Consider the following 24548-nt stretch of genomic DNA (forward strand, 5'->3'; position numbering starts at 1 on the left):
CAGTAGTGCTAATACTGCTAATAATACGCTATCTGAATGCAGCTTATGTGAGTATATCTAATTTAAATAAGAATAATTGAATGAATTTGATGTTTATGTCTAATTGGATTGATCAAAGTTTTTATTTTGTATTCTAGTATTTATATGAATACATGAGATCTGATCATTCGATCTTGCAGCTATTATTGTAGTCTTGCTACTGTTGTGATTTTGTTACGGTCGTCTATTTTTATATATATATAAACCATATATATATATATATATATATATATATATATATATATATATATATTACTGCTATGGCATCAAACGGAACATTATCTGGGCACTATAGTGAGTGATAATAAAAATAGAATGATGCAGTAGTGTTATACTGCTAATAGTACGCTATCCGAATGCAGCTTATGTGAGTATATCTAGTTTAAATAAGAATAAATAAGAATAATTGAATGTTTCTCATTTCTTTTAAACTTGATGTCTATGTCTAATTGGATTGATCAAAGTTTTTATTTTGTATTCTAACATTTGTATGTAGTCCAGTACAGTGGTTATTATGTGGTAATTTTCTAAATTTTGCAGAAGTTATACAGGCATGATATTGCATATATTAAGTTTAAAAACTAAACTGGGAACTTGGAAAGGAATCCTAATCATTTTTTTCACGTTGCTTCACTTACGTCACTATTGGCTTCACTTTCTGACTTATCCTATAACAGTACTTATCTCATGCATTACCTTATTCGCAATTTGCATACATTATTTTTTAGCATTATTCTTTATGATTTTGATATATTCTTTCTGCATTAATTTTTTTTCTATGTACAATGTACAGTGCCACCATCCAAAAGTTGTTACTGGAAATTTTTTGCCCGAACGAACGAAGGCGGCAGATGTATTCTTTGCCACCAGATTGTTAAAACTAAGGGCAATACAACAAATTTGCGTTTTTATCTGGCTCGAGCACATCCTAAAGTTTTGTTACAAATAAAGAACACTACTGATGCTGAGACATCTGGTGTTACAGAATCCTCAATTTCAACAAAACAAGGAAAAGTTATGGTAATAAGTTTATGGCACAATTACTTTTTGTATGGAAAACTACATACAATTTAACAAAATAATACTACTAATGCATTTTATTTTACACATTTTAGTCTCAAGATGAAACTTCGATTGATCTCGATATTGATGTTGATGATTTTGAATTAATGGCAAAATCTGTTTCACCTTCTACTTCTCCGTCTTCATCAGTCACGTCAAATCTTTCACGATCAGAGTCATCAGTATCATTACCAGTTGCCAAAAAGAGGCAATGTACTCTTGATGTTACTTTCCGAAACCAGAAATCATTTTATGGTATTTAAGTTTTATTATTATTTTTTAAAGTTTTTTGCTCTTTAAATTTAATTTGTTGAACATTTCAATTATCCTGTTTTTTTCATAATTACAGATGGAGGAACAAAAGCTGCTGAATTTACTAATTATCTTGTTTTTATGATCGCGAAAGATAATATGCCATTTGCGACAGTGGAAAAAAAAGGATTTCGAACGTTTATGAAAATGGTTTCGCCGTTGTACAAGATTCCCAGTCGGAAAAAAATCACGAATTTAGTTGAAGAAAAGTACGAGTTTTTATCAGGTATGATAAAAACTCGATTTTCAAATATTAGAAATATATGTTTAACAACCGACATTTGGACGGATACGTTAAATACTAAAAGTTTCTTAGGTGTCACAGCTCATTATACATTGAAAGAAACATACAAATCTGTGACCATTGGTGTTACTGAACTAAACGACCGTCATACTTCTGAAAATATAAAAATGTGGTTGTTAAACATAATACACAATTGGAATATAGACAAAGAAAGCATTGTATGTGTTGTATCGGATAATGCCGCTAACATGAAAAAGGCAATTATAGATGCGTTTGGTATTGAAAAACATTTGTTTTGTTTTGCACACACGTTGAACTTAATTCCCTCAAATATTATTAAAGAAGATATTACTGTTAATGATTTTTGTAAAAAAATTAAAAGTATTATTTCATATTTTAAACATTCTGTGGTTGCTGCAGATCAATTGCGAGCTCATTCAGCCTTAAAGTTAATACAAAGTGTCGAAACTCGATGGAATTCGACTTACGACATGATTGTACGTTTTATTGAATTAGCAGATAAAATAAGTGGTATTCTTCTGCAACAACCTACAGCACCGATAATGTTGACTGCATCTGAATTACAAACAGCAAAAGAATTTGTTTATTTATTGAAGCCATTTAATGAATCTACTAAAATTATATGCGGTGAACATTATCTTACTGGCAGCAAAGTAATTCCGATTGTCCATACGTTAAAAAACAAATTAGATATGCTTACACCAAAAACTGAAATAGGTGTTTACTTTAAACGTGCATTAGAACGTGAGTTCTCAAAAAGATTTAGTAATATTGAAAAAGTTTATCCGTTGGTGATAGCGACTATTTTAGATCCTCGATTTAAGAACCTTCATTTTGTTGATAAAATTGCATACGCTCATTCTGTTAACAAAATCACGCAAATGATAAATTTAGATGCAAATAAGTCGGATACATGCGACTTTCAAGACGTAGAACAAAATAATTTATCACAAACAGATAATTTTTGGACATTTCATGAAAATTTAGCAACTAAAAAATCCAGTATGTTAAAAAATAATTTCTCAATGCCGGATGAACTTAAATATTATTTAAATCAACCACCAATGAAAATGGATGACAATCCACTAAAATATTGGTTAATAAATGTACATTCCGGATTGAAAAACATAGCACTAAAATATTTGACTGTAATAGCAACCTCTGTTCCGAGTGAACGATTATTTTCACAGGCTGGAAATATTGTCACCGAAAATAGAAATCGTATAACAGGTGACCATTTACAACATTTGCTTTTTTTAAACTCTCTTGCTATGGAAGATTGGTTATTGTAGTATATAATATATGTATATATAAGCCTTGTTCGTTTTGTCTATTTTGGGTCTACTCGGAGCAAACCTAAGCAGACCAACGCACTCTAATAGGTTGATTCCGATGACGCCAATCTATTAGAGTGCGTTGGTCTGCTTGGGTTTGCTCCGAGTAGACCCGGAACAGACAAAACGAACAAGGCTATAGTTACCACAATCTTTATGTGCGTACACACACACACACACACACTATATATATATATATATATATATATATATATATATATATATATATATATAAATTTCTCGGAGTTGAGTATTTTTGTCTGTATTGATATTCACATCTACACGTTGCTGCGTAACTATATATATAAAACATATGTTTTAATATCGGTCCCTACAATGTACGATTTGCATATGTATATTGATATGTATGTTCATAAATCGTATATTATCAGAACCGACACTAATTTTTTTTATATCGAAAAATTCCTGTTGTCAGAATTATGAACAATTCTTTATTTTGGTTAAAACAGATAAATTGATCGTTTTCAATGAATAAATATGACACAGACGTATATAAAAGGAAGCATCCTAGATGCGCATAGATCGAAACAGACACCATCAGATTACTCGTTTAGTTAAAGTTAGGATCAATTTGTACAATTTCATTGATGATGTCCTTTTCGACCTATGCGTATCTGAGACTCACTATACATAAAGTGCCATTTCTACTATAATACTATATTATTCTAATCACATTGAAAAAACTTTAATACAACCAATTGTATCTGTTTACTGACAGGAAGGATAAGTAACTAATTAATTATTAGGTGAAGCGTAATAATATTTTCGTATTATGAGTCTCATGTATAAATAAAAGGAGAAAAAATAAAAACATTAATTTTTCTTTTATACCGCTACCGAGAACACCAAAAACGATCAAATTATTAGTTTTAACCGAAATGAGAAATTGTCCACAAGTCCGAAAATATTAATTTTTTAACCGATGTTTATTAAATTCTTATTAACATTTTTTCCATTTCGTGATTATCTTCCTTTAAAGTGTTAAAGGTTCTTATTTAACGCTTTGTATTAAATACAACAATTTTGAAGTCCTCATAATAAACGTTTCGTATATAATTAAAAAATGGTACTCATAATATACGAAAGATAGAAAGAAATTATGAAGTCCGATCCTCACAATATACATTGCACATAAAATATTACGAGGACCGGCCTCATAATGACGATTGGTCTACATAATGTACGGTTGTTCCCTGAAAGTATCCTTACAATATACTTTTCACATATATATTATATATACGTTTTACATAAATACTGATCTCGCTAGATCGTTTTTTTTTTCTATTAACTTTATCACTCTTAATAAGTAAGCACCCGGAATATTAAAATATAATGCGCTAAGTTGTAAGGTTTAATTAGTTTAAGGTTTAATTAGTTTAAGATTAGTTTTTAAGATCATTTATATTAAGAAATATTAATAAGTTATATTAATAATTAATATTTTTATAACATTTTTTCTTGATATATATGGATATAATAAAACCAACATTAGACTATTTATCGCATTATATGTATTTGTTGTAATTCATTTTCTCTTTCTGAACAATAATTTGACCACTGCTGTTTGCAGAGTTCCATAAACTACATACTTAAGAAAATTAGTTCATATTAATTACAAAACTAAATGACAACGGATAGCGGACCGCTTTGTTTTCAAAATTAAATTGAAATATATCTAATAATAGAGGTATGGATTATGGACAGTATCGAGTATCGATACTATTAAATATCGATATTTTTAATGCGATATTTTTAGTGTATCGATATTCTTATTTATGATACGTATCGATACGCAATATCGATATTTTCTATTGTATCGCCCATCCCTAGTTGGAACACTGTGCTCAGTAGTGATAAATTCAGCAAACGGAAATGGTCCAACTTCTTTGTCACCAGGTATAATCATTGAATATATATATGTTGATTTGTTACTATTTGGTGAACAAGCAATAATAGATCCTGTACTATCAAGATGCACAAAGATAGGTGATAGTTTTGATAATATAATTCGTAACTTCATTTTTTTAATCAAATGCGTGTGGAAGCTGCTGCGATTTATATGCTGGAAGTGATAATAAACAATTTTAAAAAATTGTTTAACAATAGCGTTTCCTCGCGGTTCAAATGCCGATGCACGAGGAATCTTACTAACAATATTTCCGCAAAGTTTCGTTCTTTTAATCGAATGCGTGTGGAAGCTGCTGCGATTTATATGCTGGAAGTCGTAATAAACAATTTTTAAAAATTGTTTAACAATAGCATTCCCTCGCGGTTCAAATGCCGATGCACGAGGAACCTTACTAACAATATTTCTGCAAAGTTTCGTTCTTTTAATCGAATGCGTGTGGAAGCTGCTGCGATTTATATTCTGAAAATGGTTATAAACAATTTTTTTAAATTGTTTAACAATAACGTTCTCTCGCGGTTAAAATGCCGATGCATGAGGAACCTTACTAACAATATTTCCACAAAGTTTCATTCTTTTAATCGAATGCGTGTGAGAGCTGCTGCAATTTATATGCTGGAAATGGTAATAAATAATTTTTTAAATTTATTTAACAATATCGTTCCCTCGCGGTTCAAATGCCGATGCACGAGGAACCTTACTAACAATATTTCTGCAAAGTTTCGTTCTTTTAATCGAATGCGTGTGGAAGCTGCTGCGATTTATATTCTGAAAATGGTTATAAACAATTTTTTTAAATTGTTTAACAACAACGTTCCCTCGCGGTTCAAATGCCGATGCATGAGGAACCTTACTAACAATATTTCCACAAAGTTTCATTCTTTTAATCGAATGCGTGTGAGAGCTGCTGCAATTTATATGCTGGAAATGGTAATAAATAATTTTTTAAAATTATTTAACAATATCGTTCCCTCGCGGTTCAAATGCAGATGCACGAGGAACCTTACTAACAATATTTTCACAAAGTTTCATTCTTTTAATCGAATGCGTGTGAGAGCTGCTGCAATTTATATGCTGGAAATGGTAATAAATAATTTTTTAAAATTATTTAACAATATCGTTCCCTCGCGGTTCAAATGCAGATGCACGAGGAACCTTACTACCAATATTTTCGCAAAGTTTCATTTTTTTAATTGAATGCGTGTAGAAGCTGCTGCGATTTATATGCTGGAAGTGGTAATAAACAATTTTAAAAAATTGTTTAACAATAGCGTTCTTTCGCGGTTCAAATGCCGATGCACGAGGAACCTTACTAAGAATATTTCCGCAAAGTTTCATTCTTTTAATCGAATACGTGTGGGAGCTGCTGCAATTTATATGCTGGAAATGGTAATAAACAATTTTTAAAAATTGTTTAACAATAGTGTTCCCTCGCGGTTCAAATGCCAATGCACGAGGAACCTTACTAACAATATTTCCGCAAAGTTTCCTTCTTTTAATCGAATGCGTGTGGAAGCTGCGGGAGCGTCCCGTTTGCCCACGTCAATATTGGCCACGGTCCCGATTGGCCACGTCAATATTGGCCACGTCAATATTGACCACGTCAATATTGGCCACGTCATTATTGACCACGATCCCGATTGACCACGGGGTGGATTGGTCACGTCATTATTGGCCACGTCATTATTGATGACGTTCGGCCCCGCAGAACGCAGGGGCCGAACGAGACCGCACGGGAGTACGTGACGGCACTCCAGACTTTGATGCGCCGCCACGGAGGAATAACCGCGGAGGACCGCCTGGAGCGCATCTATCATAACTTGCGGCCGGAGTACCACCTATATGCGCGCCGCAATGACTTCCTCGACCTCCCGGGACTACTGCGGCTCACCGATGACTACGAGCGCGCCAGGCGCTATGAACGGGAATATCAACCACCGAAGGGCAAGGAGAAACCGAAGACCGCCGCCGCCGCCATCATCTCCGCGTACGACTCCCGCGAGTGCTGCTGGGGGTGCGGACAACGGGGGCACACCCGCCGCTTCTGCAAGAGACCCCCAAAGCTGTTCTGCTCACAGTGCGGAAAAGAGGGGGTACTCACCCGGAACTGCCACGGCACGCCGGGAAACGCTAAGCAGGCCGAGGAGAACGAGGGGGCCTCCCGGTCTACCGCCAGCCCGGACACCGGCACGTAAAAGCCCAGCTACCGAGCATTAGCCCCCGAGACAAACAGACCGATCCGCGACCCTGGGGGACCATCGAGATCGCCGGGCAGCAACACGACGCTCTACTAGACTGCGGCGCAATTCTGTCGTACGTGGCCGAGGATACCGCCGAGCGCATACGACCCTACGCTCAGGTCCGCCGCATCGCCGCCGCCGTACAACTGGCCGACGGACGAACCGGCCAGATCAACGAGGAAATGCGCGTCCACATACACCTGGGGCACTATCACGGACTGCAGACTTTCCATGTGCTGCCAGGGCTGACCTCCACCGTGATCGCCGGCGTCCACCTGCTGCACAAAGCCGGGTTCCGCTGGAGCCTCCCTACGATCGCCGCCTTACGACCCGCCGAGACATCTACCGCTGAACCAACCACCGGACTCACCGCCTGCTCCGATGAACAAAACGCGGAACTACAAGCACTGCTGGACGAGTTCTTGCCGAAATTCACACAACTAAGGGGCACCACGCCGCTCACCGAACACCGCATCCGCCTAAAAAGTGACCAGGAACCAATACGGCAACGATACCGAACGTTTAACCCCGCTCTACAGGGGATCATTGACAAAGAGATCGACGAGATGCTGCACGAAGGACACATCGAGCCTACCAGCAGTCCCTGGAATTCCGGCGTGGTCTTGGCAAAGAAGAAAGCCGGACGGTACCGCTTCTGCATTGACTTTCGTAAGGTCAACGAAGTCACGGTACGAGATGCCTACCCGCTACCACCAGTGCAACACATTCTCGACCAACTACGAGAAGCCCGTTTCTTATCAACCATCGATCTCAAGAACGGCTACTGGCAAGTCGCCCTGCACCCGGACAGCCGACCGATGACCGCCTTCGCCATACCAGGGAGGGGGCAGTTCCGTTTCACAGTGATGCCATTCGGACTCCACGCCGCACCAGCTACATTCCAGCGACTGCTGAACCGCGTTATCGGCCCGGACATGGAGCCGCGAGCTTTCGCCTACCTCGACGACATAGTGGTGCTCGGAAGGACATTTAACGAACACCTCCGCAATCTCCGCGAGGTACTGCAACGGTTGCTAGACGCAAACCTGAAGATCAACACGGACAAGTACCACTTCGCGCGGCCCAGCCTAAAATATCTCGGACACGTCGTCGACCAGGAGGGACTAAGAACCGACCCGGACAAAGTAAAGGCCATCATGGAGATCCCGCCGCCCGTCTCCCTACCGGCCCTCCGACGATTTCTAGGAATGACTTCCTGGTACCGCCGCTTCATTCCCGGCATAGCAACACTGGCCGCACCGTTAAACGACCTCCTCCGGAAAAACAGGCGATGGGAGTGGACCGCCAGCCAGCAACGGGCCTTCGAAGACATACGAAACAGCCTCGCCTCCGCACCAGTACTTCATTGCCCGGACTTCTCGGCCACTTTCGTCCTGCAGACAGACGCCAGCGACGCAAGACTAGGGGCAGTCCTAACACAGACGATCGAGGGACAGGAGCGCGTGGTCGCATATGCAAGCAGAGCACTGAGACAACCTGAGAAGCACTATTCCGCAACCGAGAAAGAGTGCCTCGCGGTCGTATGGGGCATAGAGAAAATGCGGCCGTACCTGGAAGGATATCGGTTCCGTGTCATCACCGACCACTTCTCTCTCCGCTGGCTCCGCTCGCTGGAAAACCCGACCGGCCGCTTGGCACGATGGGCAGTGGCCCTACAACAACACGACTTCGAGGTAGAGTACCGGAAAGGCGCCCTCAATTACGTGCCCGACGCCTTGTCGCGTCAGCCCCTAGAGGGGGAGGATGAAGAGGAGAACGACAACACCGGACAAGCACTGGCAGCCGTGACACCGACATGCAAGTGGCACCAGCGTACGATGCAGACCGTTCGGGAAAAACCAGAGAAGCTGCCAGACTATTCAATACAGAATGGCAACCTGTACCGCCACTTTCACGAGCGCCATTCCACCGATGACAACGACGAACCGACCGCATGGAAGCTCTGCGTACCGCAACAACAGAGACAAGAAGTCCTGAAGGAGTGTCACGACGCCCCTACCGCCGGCCACCTGGGGATCGCAAAGACGCTGGCCCGACTGGCACAAAAATACTACTGGCCAGGAATGTTTCGACAGGCAACACAATACGTCCGCCGCTGCGCGAACTGCCGGGAGCACAAACCATCGCAGCAACAAACGGCCGGACGCATGCACCACGCCAGTGTGGATGCACCTAACGTGGTCATAGCCATCGACCTCATAGGACCGCTACCAAGATCCTCCGAAGGCCACACCTGGATCCTAGTGTGCCAAGACATTTTTACAAAATGGCTAACAACGAAGCCACTACGGCAAGCCACCGCCGCCGCCGTGACAAGGGCCGTCGAAAAGGAAGTCATACTACAACACGGATGCCCCCGCCGGATCATCACAGACAACGGCCGCCAGTTCATCAGCCGCGAATTCACGGACCTACTCGCGCAAGCCGGCATCGAACATCGAAAAACGCCGCCATACTCGCCGCAATGCAATCCGGTCGAGCGAGCCAATAGAACGCTCAAAACGATGGTCGCGCAATTCGTCGACCAAAACCACCGCCACTGGGACCGCCATCTACCACAACTAACGTTCGCCGCCAACACCGCCGTTCATGAAAGCACCGGGTATACGCCAGCGATGCTCACATATGGCCACGAACTTACCGCACCTGGCACGCTACGAGCCCGGACCGAACAAACCCTGGAGGAGGACCTGCCAGCCGGCCGACCTAACGCGCGGGCGCAACAAATTCAAAAATTGCGCGACCGATTTGAAATCGCCACACGCCGCCAGGAAGAAGCAACCGCAAGGCAAGCCCGATATTACAACCTGCGAAGACGCGACTGGAGACCCGAGATCGGCCAGCAAGTCTACCGCCGCGAACATCCGCTCTCCAACGCGCAGGAAAACTTCGCGGGAAAACTGGCGCCTCGATACACCGGGCCATATACTGTCGATCGACACATATCACCTGTCATCGTACGACTCCGCGACAACAACAACAAGATTATGGGAACCGTCCATGTGAAGGACTTGAAGGAGAGTCCGGACCCCGAATAACAACAAAAACGGAGGGTATAAAAAGGCGCGATGAGCCCCTCAGATCAGAGAGTGAGCGATAGCAGCATCAGGATGCCGAAAACGAAGAGCTCTCTTCGAGACCGTCTCGCCCGTGCCATCGCCGGACCTCCACGGATCCCGACGAGCAGCCGGCCCTTCGAGGCCTCCGTCCGGACACCAGCGCGCAGCCAACGGCGCGAGAACGAGCTGCACAGCATCGCCGCACCAACTCCGACACCGTCACCACCATCCGGACCACGCCGACCGGCAGTCGCCCGCCAACGAACCACACGTTTGCGCCAAGAACGCCTGTACGCCGAGTCACCGCCGGCCACCGACAACGGGCGGAACATACTGCTCGCGACATTCGGGTCCACACTGTCGGATCTAGACGACGACGACGATAACGGTGAGCCAACCACCGCACCAGAGGGACGTACACCACCCGGACCGATGCCCGACATCGCGTCACTTCGCATCGCGGGTTCCGCCACCGCAACTCCACCAGCACCACGCGGAGAACCAGTACCGACCGCACCACCACCAGCGCCGACACCGGAGCCCACGCCGTCGCCCTCCGTCACCGAGGTGCCCCGACAGGTCGTCGCACCGCCACCGCCACCGGCCCGGCCACCATCCGCCGCTGCCGAAACCGCCGCCGCTGAGCTGGCGCGGCCGCCGCTACCAACGCCGCCGCCGACGCCGCCCGCCTCACCCGGGTACTTCACCCGGCCGCAACCGACGCCGGCACCGCCACCGCCTCCGACCGGGTACTTTACCCAGCCAGCGCCGCCACCATCATCATCCGCGCCACCGCCGTCGCCGCCAGCCCCCGGACCATCCGCTATTCCCGGCGAAGTCCTGCGGACCATCCCGTGGGAGCGCATACCACCAGGCCGTCGCTACCGTCACCAGGCCCTCGGGCACCGCATCGTGGTGAAACACCAGCTCGACGGGTCCTGGTATATTCATTAAATAAAGCATCCGTTTTTCATTATACATAAGGACGGGGTCCCGAGGGGGAGGTGTAACGAGCCGTTCCTCCGCCACGTTAAGGCATATAGATACGAGGCCGTTACCCTCCTACCTCGTGTAGTCCCCTCCGCTTATCTCGATCTCCCCGCACATCTCCGCTCCTCTTGTCACCAAACGGGGGCTATAAAAGCCTTCCGCTGGTGATAAGAAGGCAGATCTCCCCGGTCTAGCGTATTGAGCCGACCGATCCACTCAGCGAATTGAGCTGAGCATCCAGAGCACGCACTGAGTGCCGAACTTAACCTAAAACCCGGCTTCCTGCACTAGCGCGTACTGAGCGCTTCCTCGCGCCACGTAGTGAGTGGCAGAACACCGCCCCGCTCGTCACCCGGATCCCGGTACGCGTAGTGAGCTACCGATCCCGACCGCACACGGGGACCCCGTACTGAGGGGAAACCGCCGACGCGGAGGATCATCCACGCGGGATGATCCTCGACGATATCAACAGCTGATCGTCGAACAGCTGATCACCGTGGCTGTCGAGCCGAGCTCTGCGCCGTACCGCGCAGTCGCGCACCGCCGCGGCCAATCGTGACGCCGCACCGACCGACTCGGCGAATGCGAACGCCGCACCGTACCGCGCAGCCGCGACCGCAACGCCGCAGCCAATCCGGCTACCACCGCGACCGACACGCACGCCTCCACGCATTACACCGCCGCGATTACACCGCCACGAGTATTGTAATCCGTAAGACCGGCCGCTAACGCCGATCGACGCACCGACCGATACACGGGCCGTACGCCCGCCGCAGCCAATCCGGCACCGAATAACCAACGCGCACATGCGCTCCGCGACACACGTCGCCAGAACCAATCGCCCGCGACTCGCATAGCGAGATCTTAGTCGTAAGTTGTTAGAGTAGGGACTTTGTATATATTAGCTAGGATATTTTAGAATAAATATTAATTGTTAAACGTATACCGCTTGCCTTCATCATTCATTCAACCAGCCCGCCGCCCGAACCCTGAATTAACCGCGGCTATCCGTAGCACATTACAATTGAAAATTCACGGTTACAAATTGTTTAACAATAGTGTTCCCTCGCGGTTCAAATGCCAATGCACGAGGAACCTTACTAACAATATTTCCGCAAAGTTTCATTCTTTTAATCGAATACGTGTGGGAGCTGCTGCAATTTATATGCTGGAAATGGTAATAAACAATTTTTAAAAATTGTTTAATGTTAGGCAGGAAGGGGTTGTGGAAGTCAACGCGCGTGTTCTTTTATAAACACAGTATTTATTTAGGTTTAAGTACAATCGATACGAATGCTTGATAAATGCACTTTAACGCGCTCTCAAGAATCTCGATCGGCTAGATGCAGTTAGCAAGAGGAGACGCAAGACGCGATCGCGGTCGTTGTCGGCCGCAAACGTGGAGAGTTCTAGACCCGTGATAGCGGGAGGCGGGGGAACGCCCGTAAGACAAAGAAGAAAGATGCGGTGGTGGCGCTGACGCGACGTGTGATTGGAGCATCGCGTTGGTGCATTCGTTCGTTTTCATGGGGATCGCCCATGCGATATGCGACTCGAGAAGAATGTGGAAATGAATTTCTAACATGCCCCCTTAATTTTGACATTCTTCTTCGTGGAGCTGTGTGAGTCCCAAGCCATGGATACATGTCTGGTGCTTCGAGTTCTCCAGAGGTTTGGTCAGAACGTCCGCCAGCATTTCCTCGCTTGGTAGATACCGTAGTCTTATGAAATGGTTGGCCAGCGCCTCCCTGATGAAGTGATGGTGGATGTCTATATGTTTAGACCTCCCATGGTAGACGGGATTTCGCGCTAGTTCCCCGGCTCCTTGATTATCATTGTATATGGTAGCGCTCGTTTGATTAGCGCATCCAAGTTCTTTCAAGAACCCAATGAGGTGAATCGGTTCCGTTAGCCCCATATACTCGGCATCCGTTGACGAAAGGGCCACGGTCCTTTGCTTGCGGGACTCCCAGGTGACTGCAGCTCCTGCGAACAAAAAAGCTGAACCTGTGTACGATCGCCTCTCGATCGTGCAATTCCCCCATTCGGCGTCCACGTATCCAATTAGATTTTCCTTTGTGGGCTTGAATATTAGTCCTAGGTTGATGGTATTTTTCAAATATCGAAGGACGTGTTTGGCTGCTGTCCAATGGCTTCTGCTATGGTGAGCGTTGAACTGGCTCAGTATGCGTGAGCTATGTCGGGTCTGGTACCTAAGGCTAGGTACATCAAGCTCCCGACAAGCTCTCTGTATGGGACTGATGTGTCGTCTTCTTCACAGTCCTCGATGGTCAATTTGCGACCGTAAGTTAAGGGCGTATTGGCGCCTTTGCAATTGGTCATTCCGAATTTTGCCAGAAGCTCCTTGATGTATCCGGATTGGGATATGAATATCCCGGTGCTTGTTTGATTGATCTCTATCCCAAGGCAATACTTCGCTTCTCCGACATCTTTGACGGCGAACCGTCTTTGTAGTACGTTAACGATTTCTTGTTTCTGAGCTTGATCTCTTGAAGCTATCAATATGTCATCGACGTAAACTAGTAGAAATGTTGTTTTCTTCTTGTTGACATAAATGCAGGGGTCGGCGTTTGTCAGAGTCAAGCCGGTTTCCTTCAGTGCTGTGGTGAGTTTGAAGTGCCATAAACGTCCTGTCTGACGTAATCCGTATAGCACCTTTTTTAGGGGACAGACTTTATGTCCTTGGCGTAGCTGGGATAACATTTGCCTTGCTGGATTTTGTATCCTCATGGCAAATTCATCATATGTGATTATAATAAGCATTTCTTCCAATAGTTCGGGTGTCTTCATGTATACATTGACATCCATGTCTTCATGTAAGTATGCGGTGGCGATGTCCAGCTGCGAAATTGTCATGTCTAGTTGAAACGATAATGCAATTAGCACTCTGAGCGAACTGAGTCGAGCGACGGGTGCGAAGGTGTCACAAAAATCTACGCCGGGGCGTTGCGAAAAGCCTTTCGCTACGATTCGTGCTTTTCATTTTTCAAGGCTTCCATCCGCGTTCTGTTTGTTCCTGAGAACGATTCTGCATCCGACAATGTTTTCGTCCTTTGGCTTGTCAACGAGCTCCCAAGTGTCGTTGGTTATCAGGCTTTTTACTTCATCGTAAATGGCATCCTTCCATTCGGTTGAGTCCGGGTCTGTGATAGCTTTCGTGAAGTCTATTTCGCTGGCGAGCATCGCGAACATTGAATCATACGAGTCGCCGTCCTCGTCTGAGTCCGCTGCTGTAGGTTCATTTGATGCCTCGTGTTTGCTGCTTCTCAGGTTGTATTGTTTGGTCGGAGGTGCCGGCTTACGCGTTGTGACTCCCTTTGGTCTGCCTGGACCGCGTCTCGGAGTTTCCGCGTCGTCGTAGATTAATTTCTCTGTGATTTCGTCGTCGCCCGTTCTCTCTTCGGCGGGGCTTGAAGTGTTTGATCCTATATGCGTGTTGCGAGAGTCTTCCTTTAAATCGGTATCGTGTAAAATCCTGTGTGGTCCGTTTTTGGTATTTTGGTCCACAATATCTTCGGGTGATTCCTTTATATCAAACTCGTCGTTTGACGTCCCTTGAGACGTGGATTTTTCTATGCTTCGAATCCCACATTCTGTAAGCTTTCGAGGATTCTGAGTATCCAACAAACGTCCCTTTTATGCCTTGGATGTCAAATTTCCCTTTTCCAGGTGTTTTATCCAGAACAAATACTTTACAGCCGAATGTCCGCATGTACGCGACGCTTGGGCGTTACCCTGTCCATTTCTCGAAAGGAGTTCCGGAGTCGACACCTTTTGTAATGCAACGGTTTCTAACGTAGTTTGCCGTTGCGATGGCTTCAGCTCAAAAAGACGATGGTAGTCCCGATTGGATGATCATGCATCGCGGTGATTCAACCAAAGGTAACACTGTTTTTACGTTCGGAGATACCATTTTGTTCAGGGGGGTGTGTGGTGCCGTTAAGCGATGCTTGATTCCATGTTTCTCAAATAGCTGGTTCAGAGTCGAATTGCAGTACTCCGTTCCATTGTCCGATTGGACCGCTTTGATTCTTCGTCCCGTCTGTCTTTCAGCAAATGCCATAAATTCCTTGAATTTTTGAGACTTCGCTCTTGTGCCTTATAAAATATACTTGGCACCAACGACTAGCGTCGTCTATGAACGTGACGAAATATGGGGCACCACCATGCGATTTCGTTCTCATAGGGCCGCATACGTCTGTGTGCACTATGTCCAGAATGCCGACATTTTTCCTGCTGGTAGTTGCGAAGGGGGTTCTGGATAATTTTTCTGCTGCACATACCTCGCAGTTGATTTGATTTGTGCCAGATTTAAGCTTTAGACCTCTGACGGATTGTGTTTTCCACATCGAATTGAGATCTTTGACATTTAAATGGCCCAATCGCTCGTGCCAGATTTTGACTTTTGATGGTTCATTCTGGTCCGCTATGCAAGCTTGCGAGGAATTTTCCTGAAGATAAAAAAGATTATTTACACGTTTTGCAATTGCAGTGTTGTTACCTTTGGAGTCTTGGATAAAAGCCTTGTCCTTGGTAAATACCACTTGATGCTGGTTGTCTACAATTCTCGCGACTGACAATAAATTTGTCCTTAAATCCGAGACGTACAATGTGTCCAAGAGCCTTAAACTTTTGTTCTGTTTATTTACCGATGTTCTTATTTTGACATCTCCTATTGCTTCGACTTTCGTGGTGGTATTGTTTGCAAGCTTTAAACCACCAGAAAAATTTGCAGGATTGACAAAAAGATCCTTGTTGCTGCATAAGTGCGAGGTGCAGCCGCTGTCAAGACACCATTTTGGTGAGTTTATCCTTGGCGTTTACCAATAGTGCTGTTTCCGACGCCTGACTATCACTTTGATCCGCTCTTCTTTTGGCAAAACAATCGGTGGCTTTGTGTCCAAGCTTCCGGTAATAATTGCATCTGATGCGTTTGCCTGTGGATGAAGAAGAGTTTTTATTTGCATTGTCGTTCTTCCCGGAATTATATTGAGCGATACGCGATTGTTGATTTGGATTTTTCACGAGTAAGGCGCCTGATTCATTGTCTGGCGTTTTTCGCTTTCTAGCCTCGCTTTCTTCAATGATTTTTATTTTTAGCGTTTCGGCATCCGGCAAGTCGTCTCGCGATTCCATAGCGCATCGGAATGTATCATAACTGTCCGGAAGGCTGTATAACACGATAATCGCGAGCATGTCTCCGTTGATCTCAACATTCATTAACTGTAATTTATCGACCGCGTTGAAAATGTCATTAAGATGATCTTTAATGTCTCCGCCCTCTGGCATTTTACGCAATACAAGACTCTTTAGGAGGGTTGTCTTACGTGCGGGTCCTTTCGACGCGTATATGGACTCGAGTTTATCCCATACATCTTTTGATGTATCGCACCCTTTAATCTGTTTTAGTTCTGACGGATGTATGGATAAAACTAAGTCTGATTTTGCCTTACAATCTTCGGCGATCCATGCATTATATGCTGCCCTCGTCGTTGCGTCTGTCGAAAGGGCGGGCTTCGGTTTTTCTCCCGAGACGTACACCCACATATCGTTTTTGATAAGTAGTGCCTCTGCCTGAATTCGCCATGTGTCGTAATTATTCTTGGATAAGAGCTCGAGGCGAGTTGAGTTCACCGTGCCGTATGACATTTTGTTCTTCGGTGGATGCAAGATTGGCTTGTCGGATTGTATTAATGAGATACTCACTCTCGACACTAAATCTCGCGAATTTCACAAGTGTAACGGTCCGCGATTCTCACACAAGCGTGCGTTGTTGTGAAAAAAGGCGCGAGTGCCTGGGCCCATAATCTGTTAGGCAGGAAGGGACGCGGAAGTCAACGCGCGTGTTCTTTTATAAATACAGTATTTATTCAGGTTTAAGTACAATCGGTACGAATGCTTGGTTAAAGGCACTTTAACGCGCTCTCAAGAATCTCAATCGGCTAGATGCAGTTAGCAAGAGGAGACGCAAGACGCGATCGCGGTCGTTGTCGGGCGCGAATATGGAGAGTTCTAGACCCGAGATAGCGCGAGGCGGGGGAACGCCCGTAAGACAAAGAAGAAAGATGCTGTGGTGGCGCTGATGCGACGCATAATTGGAGCGTCGCATTGGTGCATTCGTTCGTTTTCATGGGGATCGCCCATGCGATATGCGACTCGAGAAGAATGTGGAAATGAATTTCTAACATTTAACAATAGCGTTCCCTCGCGGTTCAAATGCCGATGCACGAGGAACCTTACTAACAATATTTCTGCAAAGTTTCGTTTTTTTAATCGAATGCGCGTGGAAGCTGCTGCGATTTATATGCTGGAAGTTGTAATAAACAATTTTTAAAAATTGTTTAAGAATAGCATTCCCTTGCGGTTCAAATGCCGATGCACGAGGAACCTTACTAACAATATTTCCGGAAAGTTTCAATTTTTTAATCAAATGCGTGTGGAAGCTGCTGCGATTTATATGCTGGAAATTGTAATAAACAATTTTAAAAAATTGTTTAATAATAGCGTTCCCTCGCGGTTCAAATGCCGATGCACGAGGAACCTTACTAACAATATTTCTGCAAAGTTTCGTTCTTTTAATTGAATGCGTGTGGAAGCTGCTGCGATTATTATTTAATAAATAGTTATAAACATTTGCTAAGATTTTTTAATAACTTTGTTTGCTTGAAATTTATTTGGAAAATCACTAAATGATGCTAGGTTTATGTCTTTATACAGTTTGAATGCTATAATTATATCATATAACAAATTTTTTCTTTGGGGCCCTACCCTAGTATTCGTCCCTGGACCGCGGGGTTCGTCTGCCAACTCTGTCTGCTAGATTCAGCCTCGTCGTTCCCCCCTAAGTTTATTCTTATTACACATAATATCCCTTTTCATTTCCTCGGTTTCAAAACCTCCTATTATCACCGATCCGCTTATCCACTTCGTCGCTTTAATTTCCAATCCTAGCTTTTCTCTATTCATCTCCTCTATCCATCCCTCTTGTATTCTATTTAAATCTTCCTTTCTTAGACCTCTAATTACTATGTTCTTTCTCCTCTCTTCTTTTTCCCTATCCTCAATCCATTTCTTTAATTTTCCTACTTCCCTATCACTAAATCCTCCGCTACTATTCTCCAAACTATATTCCTGAACTCGCTCTACTGTATCTACTCTCTCTACTCTCACTTCTCCTTCTTCCTACTGCTACACTTCCTATGCTATCGCTATCCTCTGTCCTACTAAACCTCCCCCCTTCTACTTCCCCTCTCTTTACTACTTCTCCTAACTCTATATCTTTCTCCACCCCTATGCACTTAACCTCTAATTCTGTCATTCTTTTCTCCCCTAATTTATGCTCTACCTTTAGAACTTTTAATTCTTGTCTTATCTCGTCCTTGAATTCTTTCAATTCTAAAGCCATTGCTTTAACTTCCTTCCTTATCTTAGCGAAACAGTCCTTATCCATATTCTCTCTACCTACCTCCTCTTGATCCTTGAAGCTCACCCTTTTGCCCTGTTTACTACTTTCCATCACCAATTTCCTCTGTCCTTCCTTTATACTCTTGCCTTTTATTCCTCTCTCTCTTGTCTCCCTGGATATTTTCCCGCTCTTTCCTACCCGTTGATACCTAACCTCCTAACCTCTCCGCCTGATTTCCTCTTCCTAAAATTTTAACGCTTTACCTCTCGAAGCTTCCTCCAATTACCCTATGCACTCGACTTCCTCGCTATCCTCTTAACACTAAGAATCGCCTCTACCTTAATTAATTTCGCTCAAATTACAATATACTATTCACATGCGTACACCACGCGTCCGCTCACAATCATTTCACTTAACCAAGTCATCCATAGGATATATAGATCAATATCCAGTCGACATTTATAGGATATCCAGTGGATATCTACATAAATATCCACTAGATACTGTTATGGATGTCGATTGGATATTGATCTATATAGCCCATGGATATTTACTAGATCTCATATTGCAGACATCTGGATATTTATAGCATGTCTAATGGATATTTTCTATATATTCATGGATATCCCTAATATCTGTCGAGGTTGTCCATTAGATATGTAATATATATTATGTGTGTGTGGGAGGATGTCATAAAAATCATCAAAAGTGGGTAAAGGCCCGTCGAGCATGCTCTGAGCGGTCCTGTAGTTACCACAGAAACACCCTCGTCGCTGGGGAAGTCTAATTTTAGACTTGTTTCTTGCACTGCGGGTGGTCCTTATATAGCGTGATTGTTGCATCTTATTTCCGAGTTGCACGGCTGCTCTATCGGCGACGCTGCGCACTACTCGGCTGGCGAGTGCGCGGCGGCCGAATATCTAATGGATATTCTTAGTAGCTGTTTGGTGGATATGGATATGTGGATAGTACATGAATATCTAATGGATATCCTTGGTAGCTGTTTGGTGGACGTGGATATGTGGACAACGCGTGAATATCTAATAGATATCCTTGGTAGCTGTTTGATGGACATGGATATGTGGATAATACGTAAATATCTAATAGATATTCTTGGTAGCTGTTTGATGGACGTGGATATGTGGACAACGCATGGATATCTAATGGATAGCTGTTTGGTGGACATGCATATGTAGATAATGTGTGCATATCCATTAGATATCTCCGCTTTAGTTATTCAGAAGATATAGACATTTAAGATATCTATTAGATGTCTACTAGTTATCTATAGTAGATATGGACATCATATAGATATGTAGATATTCATTAGATATCTATTAGATATTTTGTTCTGTGTGGGTATGTATGTATGTATGTATGTATGTATGTATGTATGTATGTATGTATGTATGTATGTATGTATGTGTATATTACGTATGCAATTAATATAAAAAAATTTTTTTTTTCCCTGCGGGGGAGGAATGCGGTAGCCCACAAATATAACTTTGCATTTTAGTGTATAACACAAGATTGCAATTTTATAAATAGCGTTCGTCCACAGTGGACACAACAGTACCAATGTACTTATGTATGCGTGTACGTATGTAAAAAAGAAAAGATTTCTTTTTAGGGCTGCAAATTATGTAACATATTGCGCGAAAAAATTTTCATGCGAAAACATTATATTGAACACTTTGCGAAAACTTTCGCGTAAACGTTTGCGAAAACTCAGCCTCCTCGTTTTCCAATCACACCAAGAATGTCGTGAGCGATAAAGGTGTCAAGTGACACCTCGCACATGCAACATCGCCTGGCATACATACCGGGCGTCACACCGGGCAATGTATCCAGTTGCTTAATAAACAACACCCAAAATCTTCTGATTTTGGATAGAATCTGCGTAGCCAGCAATTGCACTGATCGTAGGCCAATGACCGCGGAAGTACCTCCCTGATTATACGCCAAAAATCGGTGTATATAAATATCGCTGTAAGGGTAACGAGCGAGCTTATATGCGTACCATACAGCGACGAACGTATGTTACTCGACGTTACATATTTGTCACGGGTTTATTAAATAACGAATCAGTGTAACTTAGTTGAAAGAATATATATCGTGTTAAAACCACTACCGGCTTTATCTCTCACGGAACCTGATCCCGAGGAGTTATGACAGCAATCTCCAAATACCGTGTCTCTTAATAAGGGGCAAAACATTTTGTTTCAAATTTCTGAGTGCTAAGCGTTCTTCTCTGCTTATATTTTGACTGGGGAGTTTTGCCATGTAGAGGATATTGGCTGTCCGTCTTCTATTGTCGTTGCTGTCTTCAGGAGAGAGGTGAAAAATAGGGGAGAGGTTTAGTGGCGTACAGTACAATTGGACACGTTGCAATTGCCCACCGTGTTATTAGACACTGAAACTCTCCCTAATAATACTAGCAGTAGCTATCAGCCTTATTATAATAAAAAAAAAATAGCCCTGAGAAGCGAATCACATTAGATATAGATGTGGAGTATACAATTCCCAGATCTATTTTAAAGCGTAGCAACAGTACGCGTTTTTAATTACAGTATACAAAAACTTCATACCTCCGTTTTTGTTTTTCTAATAGGAGAGGTATGTTGTGAGCGAGACACTCACAACCGATAATAAAATAATAATAAAATTAAATTGGTGGCACGGTGGTGGTAAAACCCGTAACGTGCAAAAATTGCAACCTTGTATCGCATCCTTCCTGTGTAGCTCGCACAGGACATTTCCACTTAAATGGTGTTCTTACAGACTGCAATGGAGCCGCATCTAGCTCTCAATCCTTATTGATTAGCTTAGAGATTTTTAACACCATAAAAAAATTAATTTAAAAAGTGTTTGCAGCCTTTAGAGATATTTACTGTGCTGACATGATCAAAATTAAGGATGATTTGAGAAAGTTATCTGAACGGCTGGATAAATTGGAGAGTGCACGCGAGGAATCTCATCTGCAAATCTCGGAGGAGAGCGAGGAGAACATCATGGAGAAAATGGAGGATAGAGAAAGAAGGGCCTCAAATCTAATATTCTTCAATCTCGATGAACCGGAAGAAAAAGCAAGCGCAGACATCGACCTTGCGGTGGACATCATCCGTAAAATTTTACCAAATAAAACATCGGTAATTAGGACCAAGCGACTCGGAAAAAGGCAGCAGAGTCAGGTTAGATCTCTAACAATTTTCATGCCCAGCAAGCAAGACGCTCTTGAAGCATTGAACAACGAAATAAATTCCGTTACTCGGGTCCCATAAAGATTTCCTAAGATCAAACAGCCAAGCAAAGAAAATACCTCAAGAACTGCAGAATGAATTTATATCATTAAAGGAAGAAGAATTTACGAATAAAACTATTAGTTATAAAAATGGCGTTCCGCGCATTGTGAATTCAATCCCCGTAAATGGATAAAAAAACGCAGTGTCCTATTAGTCTACTATCAGAATGTGCGCGGCCTTAGGACTAAATTAGAAATTACGACAAGCTTGGCCTACTGTTTCTGAACTATATGACATTTTTATTCTTGTGAAAACCTGGTTACATGAGAACATTTCTAATGCGGATTTCGGGTTCGAAACTTTAACGTTTTTCTTGTAGACAGGGATCAAATAAACAGTGGCCTTTCATGATATTATAAATTCAGCCTTTGAAGAAGGGTCACAGATTGACAGCGATTTACATGGATTTCAGAAAGACTTTTGATAGCGTTGATCACGGGCTATTGATACTAAAACTGCAAGCACTGGGGATGGTTCTTTGTTGAAGTGGATGTTGAGCTACATCAGGGGCAGAACTCAAATGGTTAAATACAAAGGCTGCTTCTCGAAAATTATCCATGCCACTTCGGGAATACCCCAGGGCTTTCATCTGGGACCGCTCTTATTTAACCTATTTATTAACGACATCTGCAGAGTATTTAAGAATTCAAATTTCTACTTTTCGCTGACGAAAAAAGCGGTACACCTAAAATTTGTCAAAAAATCATTAAACTTCCAATTACGATAACTACGCGAGTATTAAAAATAGAAAGGTTTCTAAAAAAAGAAATTAAAGCTTCAAATGTCTACTTTAAGAATCGATTTAGTAAAATTTTGCGTAATAATTTTTTTCAAAATGGCTGGCAAAGCGAGAACATGCAAAATTGAAAAATATTGGTCCGAGTTTGCGACGATCCATGGCGTGAGGCAAGTATCGCAACTTAATGGGATAAAAAGCATGCGATAGTACAGAGTTTCCCCTTCGAAATGCTTTTTTACTCGTCTCGATCTCTCGATACGATGATTTTTCGCTGAGATATGCTCATTTAAAGTAAAAAACTGTCTTTTTATTCAAATGAGCATATCTCAGCGAAAAATCATCGTATCAAGACGAGTAAAAAAGCATTTTGAAGGGGAGACTCTGTACTATCGCATGCTTTTCATCCCATTAAGTTGTGACACTTGCCTCTTGCCATGGATCGTCTCAAAATCGGACCAATATTTTTCAATTTCGCGTGTTTTCGCTTTGTCATACGCCATTTTGAAAAAACGTATCGCACATAACTGTGATATAAAATTTATTCAAGTGGCAATCCGAATCTTGAAAATGCTTCTTGGAAAACCTTGCTAGCTGTATTAGATGCTGAGATATTCAATTTTAAATTTTTAACAATGCCCAATTTTAACTATTGCAAGAATAAAAATTCCGGATTTCGCTAACAACTATGGTTAGTCTTTATTTTAAAGCTCGAAACCGTCCTCGGATTGTGAGCGTTCGACGTACATGTGCTTGTGTGTTGTATAGCTGACTTACCACGGAATTTTACTACTCACATTAACACAAGCAAATCTGAGTAGTTACGCGAACGAAGCTTCCCCATTAGGGAATTTTGATATTTGATTTTACCACGAAAGTTCATTGAAGAAGTTTATTGGGCTGTATCAGTTCCAGGAACTGCGATATCTAATAAAAATAGACGACTTTCATCTGACCATTTCTTATTAAAAGGTTTTACCGTCGGCATTAGCGTTACCCAATGTGCATCACGAGGAGGTTGCGCGATCGAAATTTGCACATCATGGGGCTCTAAAAAGTGCCGTTTTGTGTGTGTGTGTGGGGGGGGGGTGTTTACCTCAAGGATAAGGACCCCGTGGCTCGTCAGTTCCACGATATTTTGCGACTCCAAACCTTCCTTGGGTGTGTGCGCGCGTATGTGATTTTTTGACAAAATTTAGGTGTACCTATTATTTTAGAGTATTATGATTATGTCTATTTGATACTCTTTGTCGAAATATCTAATTTATACAGTAATATAAATATTTTTTTAAACTAAATTTTTTATGCTTTCTAATAATGTTTATCTTTATATGATGAATAACAGTATCAGCAACTATTATCTGTTATGAAAACTTTATAGGAAATTTTTTGGATACTGTTTAACAAGCTTAGAAAATATTTTATATGCTTTACATGCTATGATATTTTCACTTTATATTATTATTTCAGAATCTTTAGAAGCTTTGAATAATGTGCGAGGTGTGGCCAAATTTAGAAAATGATAATGATGAACCTGAATCCACAGAAGTAAGATGAGAAAGAGAACAAACCATTAAATGATTTTATTTAAAAAAATAAAGATCAAATGGTTCGTAAAAATTCTTTTATTTGTTATTTAAACAATTGTTTATTATAATTCAGTCATATGAATTTATATTTTATTTTACAGAAAATTAAGAAAAATAAAATCAACATACCTTAAGTGAAGAATTCACACAATTTATTGAAAATAATTTATTAAATGCGACAATTGAGCCAGTGAAAGTAAGTCTTAATGTAATATGAGCGGAATATTCATTATTAATACTAACAAA

General features: G+C 42.7%; 1 protein-coding gene across 1 annotated transcript; it reads left to right on the plus strand.

Annotated features, from left to right (window-relative positions):
- The first annotated feature begins 259 nt into the window (after positions 1-259).
- On the plus strand, positions 260-24498 carry LOC105840848. Its single transcript, XM_036287129.1, has 7 exons — positions 260-406; positions 580-715; positions 833-1059; positions 1155-1356; positions 1451-1639; positions 24184-24322; positions 24404-24498. Coding segments are annotated over exons 2-6 (672 nt in total). The 5' UTR covers positions 260-406; positions 580-714; the 3' UTR covers positions 24237-24322; positions 24404-24498.
- The last annotated feature ends 50 nt before the right edge of the window (positions 24499-24548 follow it).

The sequence above is a fragment of the Monomorium pharaonis genome, chromosome 5 (assembly GCF_013373865.1).
Source record: "Monomorium pharaonis isolate MP-MQ-018 chromosome 5, ASM1337386v2, whole genome shotgun sequence".
Lineage (NCBI taxonomy): Eukaryota > Metazoa > Arthropoda > Insecta > Hymenoptera > Formicidae > Monomorium > Monomorium pharaonis.

Coding starts and splice junctions, on each gene's coding strand:
- LOC105840848 (XM_036287129.1), top strand. Junction 1,357..1,450: donor AAACCAGAAATCATTTTATG/GTATTTAAGTTT, acceptor TCATAATTACAG/ATGGAGGAACAAAAGCTGCT. Junction 1,640..24,183: donor AAAGTACGAGTTTTTATCAG/GTATGATAAAAA, acceptor TTATTATTTCAG/AATCTTTAGAAGCTTTGAAT.